This window comes from Trichosurus vulpecula, chromosome 7 (assembly GCF_011100635.1).
Source record: "Trichosurus vulpecula isolate mTriVul1 chromosome 7, mTriVul1.pri, whole genome shotgun sequence".
Classification (NCBI taxonomy): Eukaryota; Metazoa; Chordata; class Mammalia; order Diprotodontia; family Phalangeridae; genus Trichosurus; species Trichosurus vulpecula.
The window spans coordinates 37689916-37706972 of record NC_050579.1 but is presented as its reverse complement, the minus strand read 5'-3'; the positions used below and the strand labels follow the sequence as shown (position 1 = coordinate 37706972).

Below are 17057 nucleotides of genomic sequence, written 5' to 3'. Positions count from 1 at the left end.
AGGATGGGTCAATGGAAAATGCTCCCTGCCCCGCCCTGGAGGCGGGGATTTGTTCACAAAGCTTCCTGTCAGGCCTGAGGCAAATTGGATGGGATGGAGGGTTTTTTCCCTCCTCTGACATGTGCTTGAGCTGCAGCTGAAAGGAAATGTGTCATCGGTGGTTTTCGTTTTCAGAGCTGAGCTCTCAGTCTGTCGCCTGCCTTGCTGCAGATCTTTAATTCTCCCTCTGTCCACCTCCTGTGAGCTCAGTTTTTGTCAGCGAGTTTCCAGACGAGCCAGAGAAGCGGTTGGCTAAAACACTCCCTTTCCTATCAGATTCTGAGCAGCTCTTGGAAGGTATGTCACAAAGACCTTTGCTTATGCTTCCCTGTCATCCCTTCCCAGGCCAGCAGGGCCGGTGCTCCAGGAAGAGTGTGCCAAGGGCACTTCCCAGCAAAGAAAGGGCTATTAATGACTGAAGGGACGAAATGTCTTCTTCAAACAGGTTGGAGGTTTTGCCTCCAACTCAGGGATGGACTGCTGGCAGTTTAGGCTCCAAAAGTTACTAACATTTTGATTAATTAGTATTAGAAAAGTAACTTCTCGTGGCTGGGCATTCTAGATTTTACCCCCAAATCACCCTCAGATGAAGGAAACTTTTCTAAAACACAACCTTGCCATGAGAGAGAGAAAAAGCTCTCACAAGAGCCCTTCATCTGGATTCCCCTGCTTCTCAGGGTCTATTCGAAGCCCTCATTTGGTGAGGCCAGTTTGTTTACTTCGGGGTGGCACACCATCTGGCCAGAGACAATGAACAGTGGGCCCATTGTGTGTCCAGTGGTGACCATTGTCATCATTTGGGCAACAAGCAAAGATGTATGTTTGGGGACGGGGCACAGTTAACGAACTATAAAGTAGTCATGAGTAAACACGTTTCATACGTTCAAAACACCTAACGAAGACGAGCACTCCCAACGGAAAGTCTTTGACTGAACTTGAAGGTCTCTCTTTTTTCAACTGACTCATCACTAAGTGCCTGAAAATAATTTTACGTGTAAGAATTTGGATAGCTGATGTCTAACTCCTCTATACAGTTAATTACAAAATGGTAACATGGTAAGACTCTGCCTTAACATCTAAACTTGAAAAAAATCAATAATAAAAAAATTACCAATGTGCCAATTAGTATATTAACCATATGAATTCACAATCCCCAAATTAATCTAAATCTTAACACATAAGATTTCTACCACACCCTCCCCCCCCCCCCCCCCCGTGTCTCAGTAAAACAGAAAATTCTGAAGGTCAGATTTGAGTTGGCATTCTGTCTCTTGTGTGGGATTCAATGTGTAATCCTATTAGTTCTTCTCAGAGCACAGCTCTGTACAAAGAGGTACACAAATAACATGCCTAACATACTACGTGTTTTCTTGAACAAGAGACACTTCTCACTGAAAATCTATGCTGGGCTCTTACCAGAAGCAATGTGACTTATTAATCTAAGAAGGCAAATCAAGTTCACTTGCCTCTCCTGCCCAAGAAAAGCCAACCATAAAGCTAAATAACTGTTTAAAAAAAGGTCAGGATTGTTAAACTTGTCTCTCTCTAAGGTAAACAAAGTCCTTTCCTCTCAGGTTCTGCTTACACCCTGAAACAAGCTGCACACTTTAAATGATCGGGGATGAGCCCTGCTTCTTTTTTCTCGGTACTGCTGTGATTTTCGGTCTAACAAAATGGCCCTCATAAAGCGGGGGAGGCAGAACCAGGCTAGAGAAGGATGTGTGCTGGAGATGGGGGCGGGTGAGAGGTGGGGCCCGGATGAAAATGACCTCTCCGAAGAAAAGTTAGACTGTCCTCAAGGCTTAAATTCAGTTCACCGTGTTCCACTGAAATGAATGATTATAATGACTAATTAAAAGAATAATTCTTGTTTTTATTCAAATTAACTACATAGTTGTTTTCCCCTTCTATTCCAAGGCAAAAGGTCTCCTAGGTCTACTTCTTCTTTTATAATAAAGACAGTCATACATTTGCTTAGAGGGTGGAGAAGTTTTTGCAAAGGATCCTTAACCATAGGGAAAAAAAAAGGAATTAAAAAAAGTAAAAGCAGAAGCAAATGACTCAAAGCTGAAGTCTGGCCTGATTGCAAGGAAGAAATGACCACAGAGCTCCCTTGTGCACAACATTTAAATATGATTAATACTCTTTGTAATGCTTTCTTCCTCCATCTTCTTGCATTTAGAAGCATATCCGAGAGATTTAAAGGTTTCCTAATCCAACAGCCCAAAAGTCAAGGGCATGTAATTCAGTTAAACTGGAGTTCGCTCAACTAGGCCAAGAAACCTTAAACATGCATGTGATACAAAAACAAACATTTCAGTTCTACTTGTAACATCATAGCTTCCCATCTCTTTGACTAAAACCACTGCAAACTAATAACCTAGTTCTACATTTCATGGTCACTTAATTAACTGTATTTGTAACTCAACAGACTGGGTACCAGGTGAGCTTGGCCATGGACCCTACTGGATGTTACCTGCATGCTGCTCTTCTGACAACCACCATCTTTTCCTCGCTTCCTCAAGCAAAAGCAAATGTCACGTCCCTCTGGGTTATCAACAGTACTGACTGGGACCCCATCCTTCAGGATAAAATAAACAGGAGCGAGGATGGACGCCCCATCAAGCTGGAGACTCCAGAAACAGAGGCGGTCAATACTGCCACCGTGCCCGAGGTGAGGACACCATCGCCTCATGCCCTGTCCTTAGTTCCTCTATCTGGACATGAACTGGACACTCCTTCTCCTCCTATGGACAGCAGCATTCCAACAATGCAGAGCACTGAGAGCGCAAGCAAGAGCCAGGATGACGTTTTTAGAAGGGACATTTGTGAAGAAAACAACAACAAAATGGCCATGCTGGTGTGCCTGATCATCATCGCCGTGCTCTTCCTTATCTGCACCCTGCTCTTTCTGTCCACTGTGATTCTGGCAAACAGAGTGTCTTCACTCAAGCGATCCAAACAAGTCTGTAAGCGACAGACGAGAAGCAATGGGGATTTTCTGGCCAGCAGTGGCCTGTGGCTGGCGGAATCGGACACAGGGAAAAGAGCTGAGCAGCTCACAGGGCCCCGGCTGATGCTGCAGGCTGCTGGAACCCTCACACTTCCGAGGGAAAGAAAAGACCATGGAGCAACCGAGAAACTCACCCTTTGAGAATAAGGGGGATCAAAGAAGTTGGGTTGTGAAGGCTTCCAGCAGAAATAAAGGAGGCTGGTATTTTTGCTGCTGGTAGCCTAGAACCTGATACAGCAAACCTGGAAACCAAAGGTCACACAGGAAGGATGCCTGGGGGACCAGTCAGCAGATCTGGGTTCTAATCCTGACTCTTCTACTACTGTGTAGCCTGGCCAAGTCACTTGACTTTTAATTAGGGACCTCACTTCTCTAATCAATAGGGTGAGAATGTTTTGGACTACATGTAGGGCCTATGATCCCATTCAGTCAAATCCTTACCGCTCTGTACTTTTATTATGAGCTAAAGATTTCATAGGCTTCACAGGACACAGATATTAAATAACCAAAGAGACTGGAGGCAAAGAATCTGGAATGTAGAGAAACGGAGGAAAGGGATAAAACAGACTGAAGGAAACACTGTTCAGCAAGAGCACCTGATAGAAACTCGATCTGGATCTGGTCAAAATAATTTAAATTTGAATAGTTAAGGTCTATCCTCATAATCAGTTGCCTGCTTCTACCTGTTAACAGAAGTCAACAAAATTCTAACTCGCTTAGAGCTCTACATTCTGACACAGTAATGCCTTTCACTGCCACAAAGCTTGTTTTAAGTCAGTGATGTGTGGAGCTTTCCATTATGTGCAAGAATTCAGAAAACTTATTAAAATGCTATTTTACATGATAAATCAGGAGTCAACCTTTCACTTGTATGCTGCATAAAAGCTGGCGACAGTAATACTGTGACCATGCACACTTGCTTCTTGAAAACACTGCCTACACTCCCTGTGCCAACCTCCTTGCTGTTTGTTCCCCTCAAGCTCATTCCTCCAGCCCAAGGTGGCCTTTCCCAGGTCACTGTCAGCAATGGGATGGCCAAGCTGCCATCATCCTTGCTCTCTCTGCTGATCACTCCTTCCTTCTCATGATTTTCTATTCCTCTCTTTCCCCTGAAAGAATCAGACTTCTCGAGGTTAAGGACCCTTTCACCTTTTGCATTTCCAGAGCGCTGCACAGTGTGCCTAGAACACAGAAGGCACTTAATAAATGTATGCTCCTTCCTCTCACATCCCTTATACACAATGAAGTATCCCACAGCTTGATTTATACTCTTTCTGCCCAGATGTTCCAAATCAACATGCCCACCTCCAACCTAAGCATCAGACCCACATGTCCGGCGGTAGCCTGAGGGTCTGGCCAGGTCCTTCAACTAAACCTGTGCAAAATAAAAAACTGACTGTGTTTGACCTCCCAAATCTGTCCTGCTTTGTGTAAGGTGGAAAACCTGCCTTTCATGCTGGGAGTCCTTGGCCCCAAGACCACAGGGGCCCCCCATCCATTTCCCTCTTTCCCCACCCTGTGTGCTACATCACTTCCCCAACACACCAACACCAGGTTGATCTTCCTAAGGCTTCTTATCCCTTCCTAAGTGATGGTCTCATCACTGTGCTGCTAAGACTTTCCAATATTCTCCAGTGCCAACCTCCTTAGTCTGCCACTCAAGTCATCCTGACCACCCCCCCCCCCACAACTGCCTTCACTTACCCTACGATGCACTCCACCTATCCCCTTTCCATTCTACCTCGGTCTCCTAACAACCGCTAGGCCTCCAGGCCTGCCCAGGCCACTGCTGCCTGGTTCAATGCCCTCCAGGAAATCTCCCTGGCTAACTCAACCTACTTCTTTGGATTGTATTAGTACTTTCAATCTCTCTAAGCACTTTTATCTACTCCTATTAAATTATAAATTGCTTTTATCTTCGGGTACCAAGAGCTTTCCCATGGGGCTTTGCATATATAGTAGGTTTATGTGTCTGTTGACAGAACCTTACAGCAAAAGTCCAGTCAAGATCAATTAGAAACCCAGCAGAGTGAAACTGAACACTGCCTAATTCTAATGGCCAGCTTTGCCTCCAGAGCAGAAGAGGAAACGAAGCTCTCTCCTTTCACCGGATAAGAGGGGACTATAGGTGTCAAATGTTGCCTATGTGGTCTGACAGGTTGATGTGGCCTTTGGTTTTGTTTATTTTTTCTTTTTCAGTCACAAGAGAAGGTTGGGAGTGGGGAATTGGATGAGGCATGACAGACATGAGTGATATAAAAACAAAAAGTAATGTTAAAATTACTGTTTTTTAAAGAAAAGTACCAAATGACAGCAATGTTAGTTCTAGAAGCCCCTGAAGGCCAAAGGCAAACCTAAAAGGAGTTTTGTGTGTGTCTTGAGCTGCTGATATTAGAAATAACAGAAAACCCCAAACTCAGCAATGGCATCACAACGACTTCCCCAAATGGCCCAAACTACATGAATCTTCATCCATATCTGATGATGCCCTCAAAAAGAAAGACAGCAAGGAACAAAATCCCACCCAAAAGGCTTTGGAAAGAGTAAGATCCTCATCCCAGACAATCACTTAACCATTACTGGATAATTTGCTGAAGGGACAAATCAAAAGTGACACGAGCCAGTCAAGACACATGTATTGAACACACTGTGAAACCCAACAAGGAGCACGTTAAAAGCAGGCTACAGCCTTCCCTCATCTCTGTATGGAGCCATTAAGCTTGGGCTTTGGGCCAAGAGTCATCCAGGTACATTTTACCAATTAAGCTCTGGGTCTTATTTCTCCATTACATCAAATTAGTCATTCAGCTCAGTACCATCTTTAAAAAAAAAAAAAAAGGAATTTTTGTGACTGAATGCTAGCAAGGTGTACTTCCAAGTTAACAAAGATTACCTACTCAAAAAAAGGAGATCTTATACAGTGAAAATATAGTGCTGGAATTGAGTGAGGACAGCCATGGATTTCCATTTCAGTTTCAATACTTACTAGTTAATGGCAACTCACTTAATTCTGAGACTCAGTTTCCACACTTTTGTTACCAACATCACTGACTTGTTGTGAGGGAAAGCACTACAGAAACTGAATTTGTAAATGACCATTTTACTTCTGCTAAATGGATTTTTAACTCCAGACAAACTAAACTGTAAAGTAGTAAATCAGGAAAAATTTGGTATCTCAGTTATCAAAATCTAAAGTAATATTTTTTCACTCATCTCAAACATCCTAGAGCTGGGATTCCTAATTTTTGTTGTGTCCTGGATACCTTGGTTAATCTAATGACACCTATGGACTCCTTTTCAGAATCAAGTTTCTCACTGAAAAATCATTAAAATATTTTTTAAAAGACAAACTGACCAAGCTTTGCCATAAGGACTCCTGCCCTACAAGTTCTAGACCATACCTTAAGAGCTGGAAGGGATCACACTGGTCATCTAGTACAACAACTTTATTTTACAGGCCTAGATTGAGGCCCAGAGAGGTGATGAGACTTGCCACGCTTACACAGGTCCTCAGGTGGCATCAGGCCACCACTTCTTAAGTAATGGCACCTAAGCATTAAGACTGGCTGAAATAAAGGAATCAGGACCATTTCTTATCAGAAGCTCAACTAAAAGGTACCATTTTTATATTCCTCACGTAGATCAAATATTCTTCATTAAAATGGAATGCTTTCACCAGCAATGGCAGTTACAGTGGGTCATTTGTGATGAATGTTGATTAAAAACCCACCAGGAGTCACGGGGCCCAACTGGCCACCTTGCTGACATAGCCTCCTCTAGTCCTTGGGAATTGTCACACTTGACAGGTATTTTAACCTCTTCTGTTTTCTAGTATCACCAGATATTACTAGTCTTCTGACTGCCAGCTTAACTGGTAATTTTTTCTTAATGAACATCAGTCACAACGTTAATAAGACACCACTTTCATCTGATGATCTCAGAGAAGTCCAAAGACAAGAACATGGCACCAGGCTCCTGACCAAAGGAACCGTGGGCACAGTCCCAGAGACAAAGCCCACATGCCTCCTTCTTCCTCAGGGCTGGCCCTAAATAGCCCATGAAGCCGGCATGTCGATTCACAGAGGTATAAACGTCTGTCTATCGGTGGATCCCCAGGGCTCACAAGGTCTCAGGGGAGCGAGTGAGAGTGGGTGCTGAGTTCCATGCATATCCGGTGCAAACACAGCTTTAGTCATTCTTTTTGTGGCTCTCCACACGGCCTGAAGCAATAGCTGCTTCACTTCCTCCTCCTTCTCAGGCCTCTCCACAGACCCCATCTTAAACTGGGCTCAGCAAGGACTTCTGCTTTCTATGTCCGTCCCTTGTTGACAAGAGAGGTGCGGCAGAGGTAAGGAGCGATTTTCACATGGGCATTTGTGGTTGGGCTTATCTTTGTTTTATGCTGGTTTCCTATTAAAATTAATAATTGGCATTCTTTGCTGGCCTGGAGGCTGGCAAAACTGCTTTTATTAGCTACCACGGATGGGCTGATGAGGCTTTTCGTGTGTTTGTTATTGTGTTTATCATGCTGGAAGCAAACAAAATCAGCTGCAAAATTAGGAGTGTTTTTAGCTGAAATCCAAAATATCCCTAACTTTAAGGACCTTTCTTAGGAAGGCTTTCCTTGGGTGGCAAGAGGGATTCACCTGCAATTTATTAACAAATTTTTAAAATCATGAAAATTTCCAAGGGCAGGAAAACCTGTATAAACTAGACACCTGAGGATAGGATCAATACGATCAGATGCACACGTGGGGATCTGACATTTTATTTCCTGAAAAGTTGACTCTTTGGTTTGAGATATTTCAGAATCCTAAAATTGTCACTGACTAGTGTTATTTAAAAATTACCAAAGTCTACAACCAGGAAAGGAAAACATTGATAATCTTTTCATTTAGGTGTTTAAAAGACTTCAAAAGAAACAAATGCAAGTACCAAATTATCAATGAATTATTCATCATTGCCTTTTCTTGCCAAAACTGAATTTTGTTAGCTTATATTGTGGCAATTATGTACAAATGTAACCGAAGAAGAGAGAGGGCAAATGTTGGCAAAGGCACCATTGGACCCCAAAGAGTCACCAGGAGTGGGGTTTTTCAGTTCCCTGGCTGCCTCCCCACAAAACCTCCCAGAATCATGGCATTTTAGAGCTGGAAGGAACCTGAGACACTGCACAATCTTGGGCAAATTTCCTCACCTATAAATTGAGGGGGAAGGATGGGGCAATCTAGTGCTCTCTAAATCGGGTGACTACTTAGAGGTGGAGGACCAGTTAGAAAATAGTTACCTGATGCTTATTACTCTAGGCCCAGGATGCTGACCGCACTTCCTAAAGACAAATTTAGGCAGAGTGTATTTTAGCTCATGCTTCTGTTTGCTGCCTTACAATGAGCAAATTAAATAGCAAATGTCTGAATTCCCCCAATCTGCAGAGAGAGAAGGTACAAAAACCTGGCCTCACAGAGTACTAAAAACAATCTTTGTAACAAACCCTACTGCAGTTAACATCTGTTGACTTACTATTTTGGAATAAGTAAACATTACCAAAATTTAGGCCAATAAAGATGCCTGCTCTGAGGGAACTGGACACTACAAAATTCCCGTGTTTTTTTTTAATCTGAAAATGCTTTATAAATTTACTGTTTGAATAGATAGTGGGAATTATCAGGAATTAATTAAATCTATTTCAGAAGGAAAAGGTAATACTCCTATAATATCTCCTTATAAATGTTCCTATATTGCCTCTCCATAAAATTTTTAAATTCTATTTTAATTTTTAAAAATTAATTTAATTCTGAACTTAAACACCAAATAAAATGAGCATATCTGTAGCCAAACAGAAGATTGTAAATGAAGCTGGAAATCCCTAATATGTCCAAATTCAAGATTCTTTTGTACCTCCTCCTTTAAGGTGTTATTTCAGAAGCATGAGAGTGATATTCCCCCAGTGGTTTCCCTGCTCTCAAATTCCTTTAAAATGCCATTCCTAAATTTAGGCAGTGCTGAAGGATTCTTTCATTCTATTTTTTAATTATTCTAGTTTGCTTCTACCTGGATGGAATGGGAAGCAAATGCTAAACAAAGCTGCATTGTTTCCTTAAATCAAATCTAAGCTTTACAGAAGGTCCAGCCTAAATCTAACGGCCAAAGGTGATAAAACAGAGAAGCTATGGTGGTTCATGGTCAGCCACCCTATGTTCCAAGGAGACGTTCTCATGGAACCATGGAGCTGAAAGAACCTCAGAAAACCAAAAACAAACTTCTCCCACCTCTAAAGCAAAGCCTACACCTAACCTACCCCTCCCCCATCTCTATTTCTCTCCAGTCTCCAGAAGAAAATTCCAAACGTTTTTACCATGTGTTCCAATCCTATCTAAGAAGCACTTCCTAATGCCTAAGCCAAATACCCCAGTAAATGCGCATCACTGATCTAACAATGGACTTCGAACCCATTTAATAACAGCTAACTTTACTCTGTGCCAGCCACTGGGCTAAGCACGTTACAATTGTTTTGTCTCATTCGATCCTCATTATTATCCCCATTTCATAGATAAGGGAACTGAGGCAAACAGAGGTTCGGTGACTTTCCCAAGGACATATAGATAGTAAGTATCTGAATCTAGATTTGAACTCAGGTCCTCTTGACTCCAGGCACAGTGTTCTATCCACAGCTGCCTCTATTTACCCTATGATGTTCAAGAGAGCCAGAGTAACTATCCTCCATTTATCCCTAATCTTCTTTCACAGCTACTGTATCTTGACCATTTGTTATTGATCATTTCAGTGTGCTGTTCCTTTGTGTGTGTGTGTGTGTGTGTGTGTGTGTGTGTGTGTGTTGGGGGGAGGGGGCACGTTGTAGCAGGGTGGGAGTAAAGATCTGTTATGAAAAATACACTGACTCCCTGGAGCCTTCCCTTGGGAGTCCCTGACCTCAGTCACCTCCCCCCCCCATAAGTGCTTTTTCTTGGCCCAGGTTTCCCACGGGCCCCTATAGGAATCCCCGACCTGACAGATACATGCGCTTAATTCCATCGTGAGCCTATTACAGAAAAGGCATGAGACGGTAGAAAATGGTGGCTCTCTATGCCCAAAGAGCTCATACTCTTGGGGCAGGGGTGCAGCTGGGCAGTGCATATCCACAAATAAGTATAATTACAAGGTACACCTCATGATAGGGATGAAGGAGAAGAGCTCCATCTGAGCTGGGGGTTTCATGGAAGATTTCTTGGGGGAGATGGCACCCAAGCTGACTTTCCCCCCAACTTTCTTTTAACTTCATCTCTCCTCAGGATCTTTCCCCATTTCACACATTTGCTCATTTATTTTTAAAATTCTCTTCTCCCTTTCTTGTGATCTCTTTGTGCAGCACCTGGTGCACAGTAGGTACTTCATAAGCAGTTGCTGATGCTCTTTTCCTTATCCACGGCCTGGTGGACACCTGAATGAACACCTGCTGAACCGAACTACTTTCTTCATTTCTTTTGACTCTGAACTGTCTCTTCCTTCTTCCTTTCTGGCTCAATTAGTGCCGAGAGGCATCATGGAGCTCCTATAGCCCAGGCATTTCTTAATGAGGCCCAGAAAAGTATTTTGTCCACACTCACAAAGCCAACAGGTGACCAGGCGAGCTCTGTGGGCAGCCAAGGGGCCAGCGCTCTTTCCACCCCTGCTCTCTGCCACTTTTCTCAATGTCTGTGCTTCTGTCTTCCATGAAAACAGCTGAAGGCTGTTAGGAGACACCACATAACACTGTGTACGTTCCCCCCAAATGTTCCTACTTAAGCAGCTTGTCACAGGGAGAATGACACTGATCTGGGGGTTCAAGGCTGGCCCCTTATCGCCTGATTTATCCTGCATACCACTTGTAGGTTGGAAAGTCCACCACAAAACAGAGAGTGGAAGAGGTGGGGAAAGGAAGTAGGCCAGGGCTTTGGATGAGCAGGTATGCTCCTTAAATGGCAAGGGAAGTAATGGCTTTCACAAAGCTGTGGTTATTGCTACTTTCCTGTTGACAACAAAGGATGTGAAGGTAAAACCGAATCTTAGATGCTGGAATAGGGTCCTTCGAAGTCGTTCATCAGAACTCTGCCTCAAGTGCTTCTATTCTCATGGATGTTCAGTTAACTGGAACCAGGAATGCCGTGCTTAACTTCATTTTTAGGTAAAGCCACAAAACGGCCAATGCTTGTGGCTGAATAGACTTTGAAAATTTCACATGTGTATTTTCTGTTGACCCAGGAATTTTCCACCAAGGAAGCCAACGTTTTATCATTCGTGCTAACAGGGATAGCAGAGAAAACCCAACATTTTGTTCAAGTCAGTGGCTATAAGGGATGCCTCCTCTACAATTTCTGCCCAAGCTGATCAAAGACATTCATCAGACAAGAGCAGGGCCTGGGAGGAAGTGGGATTGGGAGCCAAGGACCAAGGCTCAGATCCAGTGTGGCCACCCCATGACCCTTCACCCCTCAAGGCCTTGGTTTCCTCAACTATGAAATTAAAGGGTTGGACTAAATGATGTCCAAGATCCCTGCCAGCATGAATGAAGGGTTCTTCATTCACTTGGATTTTTAGAGGCATTATATATATATATATGTATGATGCAAAGTACCTGAGGGTAGGGACAATTCTATTTCTGTCTTTGTATCCCCATTACCTACCACAGTGCCTGGCACATGTTGGGCACTCAGTGAGTGCTGGACACGGAGTCAGGAAGACCTGAGTTCAAATCCAGCTTCAGATCCTTACTTCCTGTATAACCCTAGGCAAGGCACTTAACCTCTATTTGCCTCATCTGTAGTTTACCTCTTATTAATGTACCATAACAACCTCCTAGGCTTGTCAGGGGAATCTAATGAGGTGATATTTATAAAGCATTTTGCTAGCCTTCAACTGCTATACAAATGTCTGCCATTATCATTATCGATAAGCAGTGAGAGGGCTGAGAATAGCGGCCCAGATGGAGGAGAAGCTTATTGTGCACCCACCAGGTGGGATGTTACATCCTAATTTGGGGAATGTAGTGGAGGAGGGGACGGGAGGACTAAGAGAAGTTCACAATCTAGTTGGGGGAGGGGGAGTTACCCCTTTCCTGCAATGTCCTAGTCAGTTCAAGACTAGTTCCCAAAGGAAACATATTAACAATGAGTCCTTCCCCATCTTTTCCAGAGAGACTATGGGAAAGGGGCAGAGTAAGGAGCAGATCTAGGCTATGGTGGGGAGGGGGAGGTAACCCCTAGCAGCAAATGTTTCCCTAGGGAAGGCAACACAGGCCCTGGCTCCAGACTTAGAGCTGGGTCCAGTCCCTAGCCTCTGAAGCTGCCCACCCGTGTTACTTTGGGGAAGTCACTGAACTTCTTTGGGACTCAAGCTCCCCATTTGCAAAATGAAGGGGTGAGGTTTCTGCTGGCTCCACGTGAGCAGGAGGAGTCAAGCTGGGTCTTGATGGATTTGGGCAGATAGAGAAGAAATTAGAAAGCCCTGAGTGAGGGAAAAGCAGTTTGGATGGAGAAGCAAGAGTAGTGAAGGCAGTGGATGATCCAAGTGGGAAAAGGAGGTCAAGATGGCGGAAGCCCCTAGGCTTCAGTGGTACGGTGGCATAGTAGGGCTGGAGTCACCATCAGACATGGTTTCAGATTACAGCTCTACCAGCCCTTCCCCCTCCTAGAATACCCTCCATCTGTTCGTCCCTATTGATCTTATGTGGCCCTCACTATTTAGATCTAATCTCCCCAGTAGAATGCGAGCTCCATGAGGCCAGGGGCCTTTCTTTCTGTTCCCCAATGCTTAGCAGTCGACTTGGCACAAAGTAAGTGCTTAATGGTGCTCACCAATCGCTCCTGACTCCCTGTCTGATGCCCAAAGCAGTCAGGCTTTTCCTAAGGCCTGATCCTCCGTCAGTGAAATGAGGGTGTTCAATCAGAAAGGCCTGATGTCTTTCTCCCTCTGAGTCTGGCACAGCAGGTGTGGGAAACATGCCGTAGGTCTAGACAAAGCCCGTCAGAGACCCGGAAGGAGGAAGGACCCTGGGATGAGAACTAGGGGAAGAGCTGGGAGTGCTACCGCCCATCATGCTGTGCATCCTCCTTTGAGTCCAACCACTCATTTAATGGAGTAGGTGCAGTGACATTTGCCCAAAGTCACACGGGGGGAAGGAGATAGACTTTAACAGTAATAACAATACTTTCTAAAAAGCATTTTAAGGTTTGCCAAGTGCTTTTACATAGAATCTCATTAGGACCTAATCACCACCCTGTGAGGCAGGTACTACAGCTATTATCAACCTCATTTTACAAATGAAGAAACTGAGGCAGGAGGTTAAATAACTTGCCCATGATTATACAGTTAATAAATGCCATAAATGGTATAAATGCGGTTGTTTTCCTGACTTACTCTACACTAGGCTACGTGGAAAGATGCCAGTACCATCAACAGAAATGGGGAAGTCAGGAGAGGAAGTCAGTTTTGGGGAGAAAGAGAAGTTTGAATATTTTAAATGTGAGGTAACAGCAGGTTATCAAAGCAACAATGTTGAACTGGAAGCTGGAAATATGGGATAGAAGCTCTAGAAGGCAGGTCGAACGTCAATCAGCCAATAAATGTTTATTAAACACCTACTACGTATTAGGCACTGCACTTAGTGCTGGTTACTGTGAAGGCAGAGACTTGGGTGTTATCTGCATAGAGGTGGTATCTCTAAAGGGAGAGAGATTACAGGAAGAGAAGACCCATGGGCAGGGCACAGCCAGAGAAGGTGAAAGCCCAAGATGGCGAAGCATTCCTGAAAACTAAAAAAGGTTTTCAGGCTGCTGCGATGGGGCATAAGGCCGATCATGGAATCTTGGGAAGGATAGTTAGTCGGTCATGAAAGCATTTCCTCCTCTTTGGTGGCCTTGGCTGAAATAGATTCTTAGTGTTATTCTAAGACATTTCTAAAACAAAGCATCGCAATATTAATACAGTCAGCCTTTAAAATCTGAATTATCTATGCTTGGCTTCTTAAGAATTAAGGGTGAAAAATGTCCTTGATAAATTACAATGAGCACATCTGTTTTAATTTAAGCAGAAAGCCTAAAGTGACTGCCAAGTAAGTCTTCTGGATAAATCGGTATCAAATAAAAGCCAAGTCGAGGCCATCAGAGATGGGTTACCAACATCAGTGCTGCAGATTGGGGAAGTAGAGGCCATTGTACTCCAGTGATGAGCTGGATGGTCACTAGATACTTCAGAGTACAGAGAGTAGAAGCACAGAGTATGAGGTGGAACAGGTGACCCCCATATTGCAAGTGCTTTAAGTGAATAGCCAGTGGGGACAGCCATTGCACATTGAGATATTTGGCAGTGAAATAAGGGAAGGTAACAGGGTGGCTGGATTAAATGAGGGGTGGAGAGTTTACTTGTTTTACTTTAGAGTCTGGGAAATTTATGCCAACAAAGTAGGAATAAGAGGACCCTAAATAAGGAAAGTTCTCTGCATCAGCTTTCAGCATATTGCAAATACTTTAAGGATCTGTCTTGCGTGTCCCTTTCACTGGTTTGAATCCCAACCCTTCTCTGTCTCCATAAATCACTTTCATGTGGCTGAAAAGTACAGCACCACATAGTCAACTTGGTGAACCTGACAATGAATCTGTCCACACACCGGTCCTCAATAAATGGCATACAGTCCTTCAGTGATGTTTCACTGTGTGATCTCTAATTATAGAGACAAAGTAAACAAAAGCTGGTTATAACCACCCCCTCCCCAAATGATAGCTAACTGACCCTTCGTTTTCTTTTACAGTGGAAAAAGAATCGTCTTGTTATGGTTTAGGCTTTTGAAATGGATCCCAAGCATTTCATCCTAATGCTCTTCTGTGGCTACTTGACAAACACAATTCTAACAGAGACACAAGCATATTCAACACTCTCCCCTCAGACAGTTACTCCTTTTAACTCATCAGTGTCAGATACAGCAGCTAATTTTGGAAACGGAACAGAGAACCCTTTCAGTCAAGCATCACCACTGATCAACACTCCTTCAGGACAACAACCACCATCACCCATCTCCAGGTCCTCTGGGAAACCACCAACTTCACCTGTTCCTGGATCCTCTGGGCAACTACCAGCATCAACTGTTCCCACTTCCTCTGAACAACCACCATTATCATTCAAACCCAAGTCTTCTGGTCAAACACCAGTGCCACCTGTCCCCAGGTCCTCCAGGCAACCAGTTGTCTTCAATTCCACCCGGCAATCACCAGGATCACCTGTCCCCAGCTTCTCTAGGCCATCACCAGGATCATCTATCCCCAACTCCACCAGGCAGTCACCAGTGCCACCTGTCCCCAGGTCCTCCAGGCAACCAGTTGTCTTCAATTCCACCCGGCAATCACCAGGATCACCTGTCCCCAGCTTCTCTAGGCCATCACCAGGATCATCTATCCCCAACTCCACTAGGCAGTCACCAGTATCACCTGTTCCCAGCTCCACAAGGCAAAGACCTGTAACACCAGTCCGCAGCTCCTCCAAGAAGCCATCAGCATCACCCGGCCCCAACTCCACTAGGCGATCAGCATCAACAGCTGTTACTCCAGGATTCCACCAAGGGAATGACGATCCCCCCACAACAAAACCTCAAAGTTTCACCGCCAATTCAATAGCTGCTGTGTTAATTGGCGCAATTCTAACTTTTATGATAGTCGCTATATTTATGATTGTACTCTGGAAATGCTTTAGAAAACCAATCCCCAATGACCAAAACTGGGCTGGCCGGTCTCCCTTTGCCGATGGAGAAACTCCTGATATGTGCATGGACTACAGCAGAGAAAATGGAAAATCTATAAAACGTTCGTCAATTGTTTCACTTGAGATCTGGAAACCAAACAAAAGCATGCTCTTAACAGATGATTTGGATGTTAAATTGTTTGACTCAAGTGAAAATCTTGATGAATGTCCTAAGTCGGACTTGGAGAAAATGAAAACCCAACCAAATGAGACATCAGAGGAGAGTGCTGACAGATCGACAGTTGGCACTGCTATTTCTTCGTCAGAGGAGACGGAACTGACTCCAGCTCCTCCTCTTCTTGATTTAGATGGGCCAGAAAATCAGAAGCCTGACTCATCTAACTTACTTGAAAATGATTTCTCTCATCTGCCACCTCCTCTAGACTGTCTCAACTCTGAGGATGGGCAGACAATTCCTCCTCTCTCTGACTCTTCCGAGCTGCCCCCTCCTCCAGAAGCTCTCCTCAAAGACCAGGAGGAACACAACTCAGAAGCTCACAATGCGACTCCACTCACATTAGAGACCCAGTTTCCTATTCCTCCAGACTCTAGTCAACAAGCCTTGGATGAATCACTGCCACCACCACCTGCGGAATTATTGTAAATGATCACAGCTTGCTGATGTGAAGACTTTTTGAAAAGATTAGCTTTATTTTTTCCTTTTCAATGATGGGAAAAATGAACTGCCATCCAACTTAAGACTTCCACTCGATCTGCTTAAAACTCTTAAATTCATGTAAATATTAGAAAGTGCTTCCCCTGGAGTAGAAATTCTTTTCTGGTACTTGAGGATTTGCTGAGCTTGGCACAGTATCTAACTGCTAAATCTGATAGCACAGAAAATATCTGCTTAATGCTTAAAGTTAACAGCTAGCTCTCTGTTGAGGAGTTTTATGGGATAATTGTCATCTCTACAGTAATAAAAGAGGGCCTGTAATAACAAGGTGTTGTACTAAATTTCTTAGAAGTTATAATCTACAACATGGCATCATTTTCTAAGATGTTTATATTCATTTCTTCAATTTAATTAAAACATTTTAAATGTAGTGTCTGTCTTCAGTGACTTAGCTATTTCAGAAATACCTAGTATTTCTCAAATACAAAGGGTACCTCTTGTTATGGAAGATTAATTCCTGAAAGGATGAATGGAAATTTAATTTGCATAAATCAATCTTATCTTCTTAATACTTAGCACCAGAATTTCATAGATGTGTCCCTACAGGGGGGAAAAACCCAGCAT

At 43.7% G+C, this 17057-nt stretch overlaps 3 protein-coding genes across 3 annotated transcripts in view; 2 read left to right on the top strand and 1 right to left on the bottom strand.

Annotated features, from left to right (window-relative positions):
• The window catches only part of NF1 (neurofibromin 1), a 239706-nt gene that overhangs the window by 50265 nt on the left and 172384 nt on the right, over positions 1-17057 (bottom strand). The window lies entirely within an intron of this gene.
• Positions 87-3900, top strand: EVI2A (ecotropic viral integration site 2A). The gene is made up of 2 exons (XM_036766467.1): positions 87-336; positions 2471-3900. The coding sequence occupies exon 2, from the start codon at positions 2495-2497 to the stop codon at positions 3191-3193; it is 699 nt and encodes a 232-aa protein (XP_036622362.1). The 5' UTR covers positions 87-336; positions 2471-2494; the 3' UTR covers positions 3194-3900.
• Positions 7058-16851, top strand: EVI2B (ecotropic viral integration site 2B). Its single transcript, XM_036766468.1, has 3 exons — positions 7058-7400; positions 14835-15391; positions 15491-16851. Exons 2-3 carry the CDS (start codon positions 14874-14876, stop codon positions 16419-16421), a joined length of 1449 nt encoding a protein of 482 aa, XP_036622363.1. The 5' UTR covers positions 7058-7400; positions 14835-14873; the 3' UTR covers positions 16422-16851.

Bases quoted from the DNA above. Each gene is read 5' to 3' on its own strand.
- EVI2B (XM_036766468.1), top strand. From the start codon at position 14,874: ATGGATCCCAAGCATTTCATCCTAATGCTCTTCTGTGGCTACTTGACA. The intron at 15,392-15,490 runs GCAACCAGTTGT...CAACTCCACTAG, and splicing joins CCTGTCCCCAGGTCCTCCAG to GCAGTCACCAGTATCACCTG.
- EVI2A (XM_036766467.1), top strand. From the start codon at position 2,495: ATGGACCCTACTGGATGTTACCTGCATGCTGCTCTTCTGACAACCACC.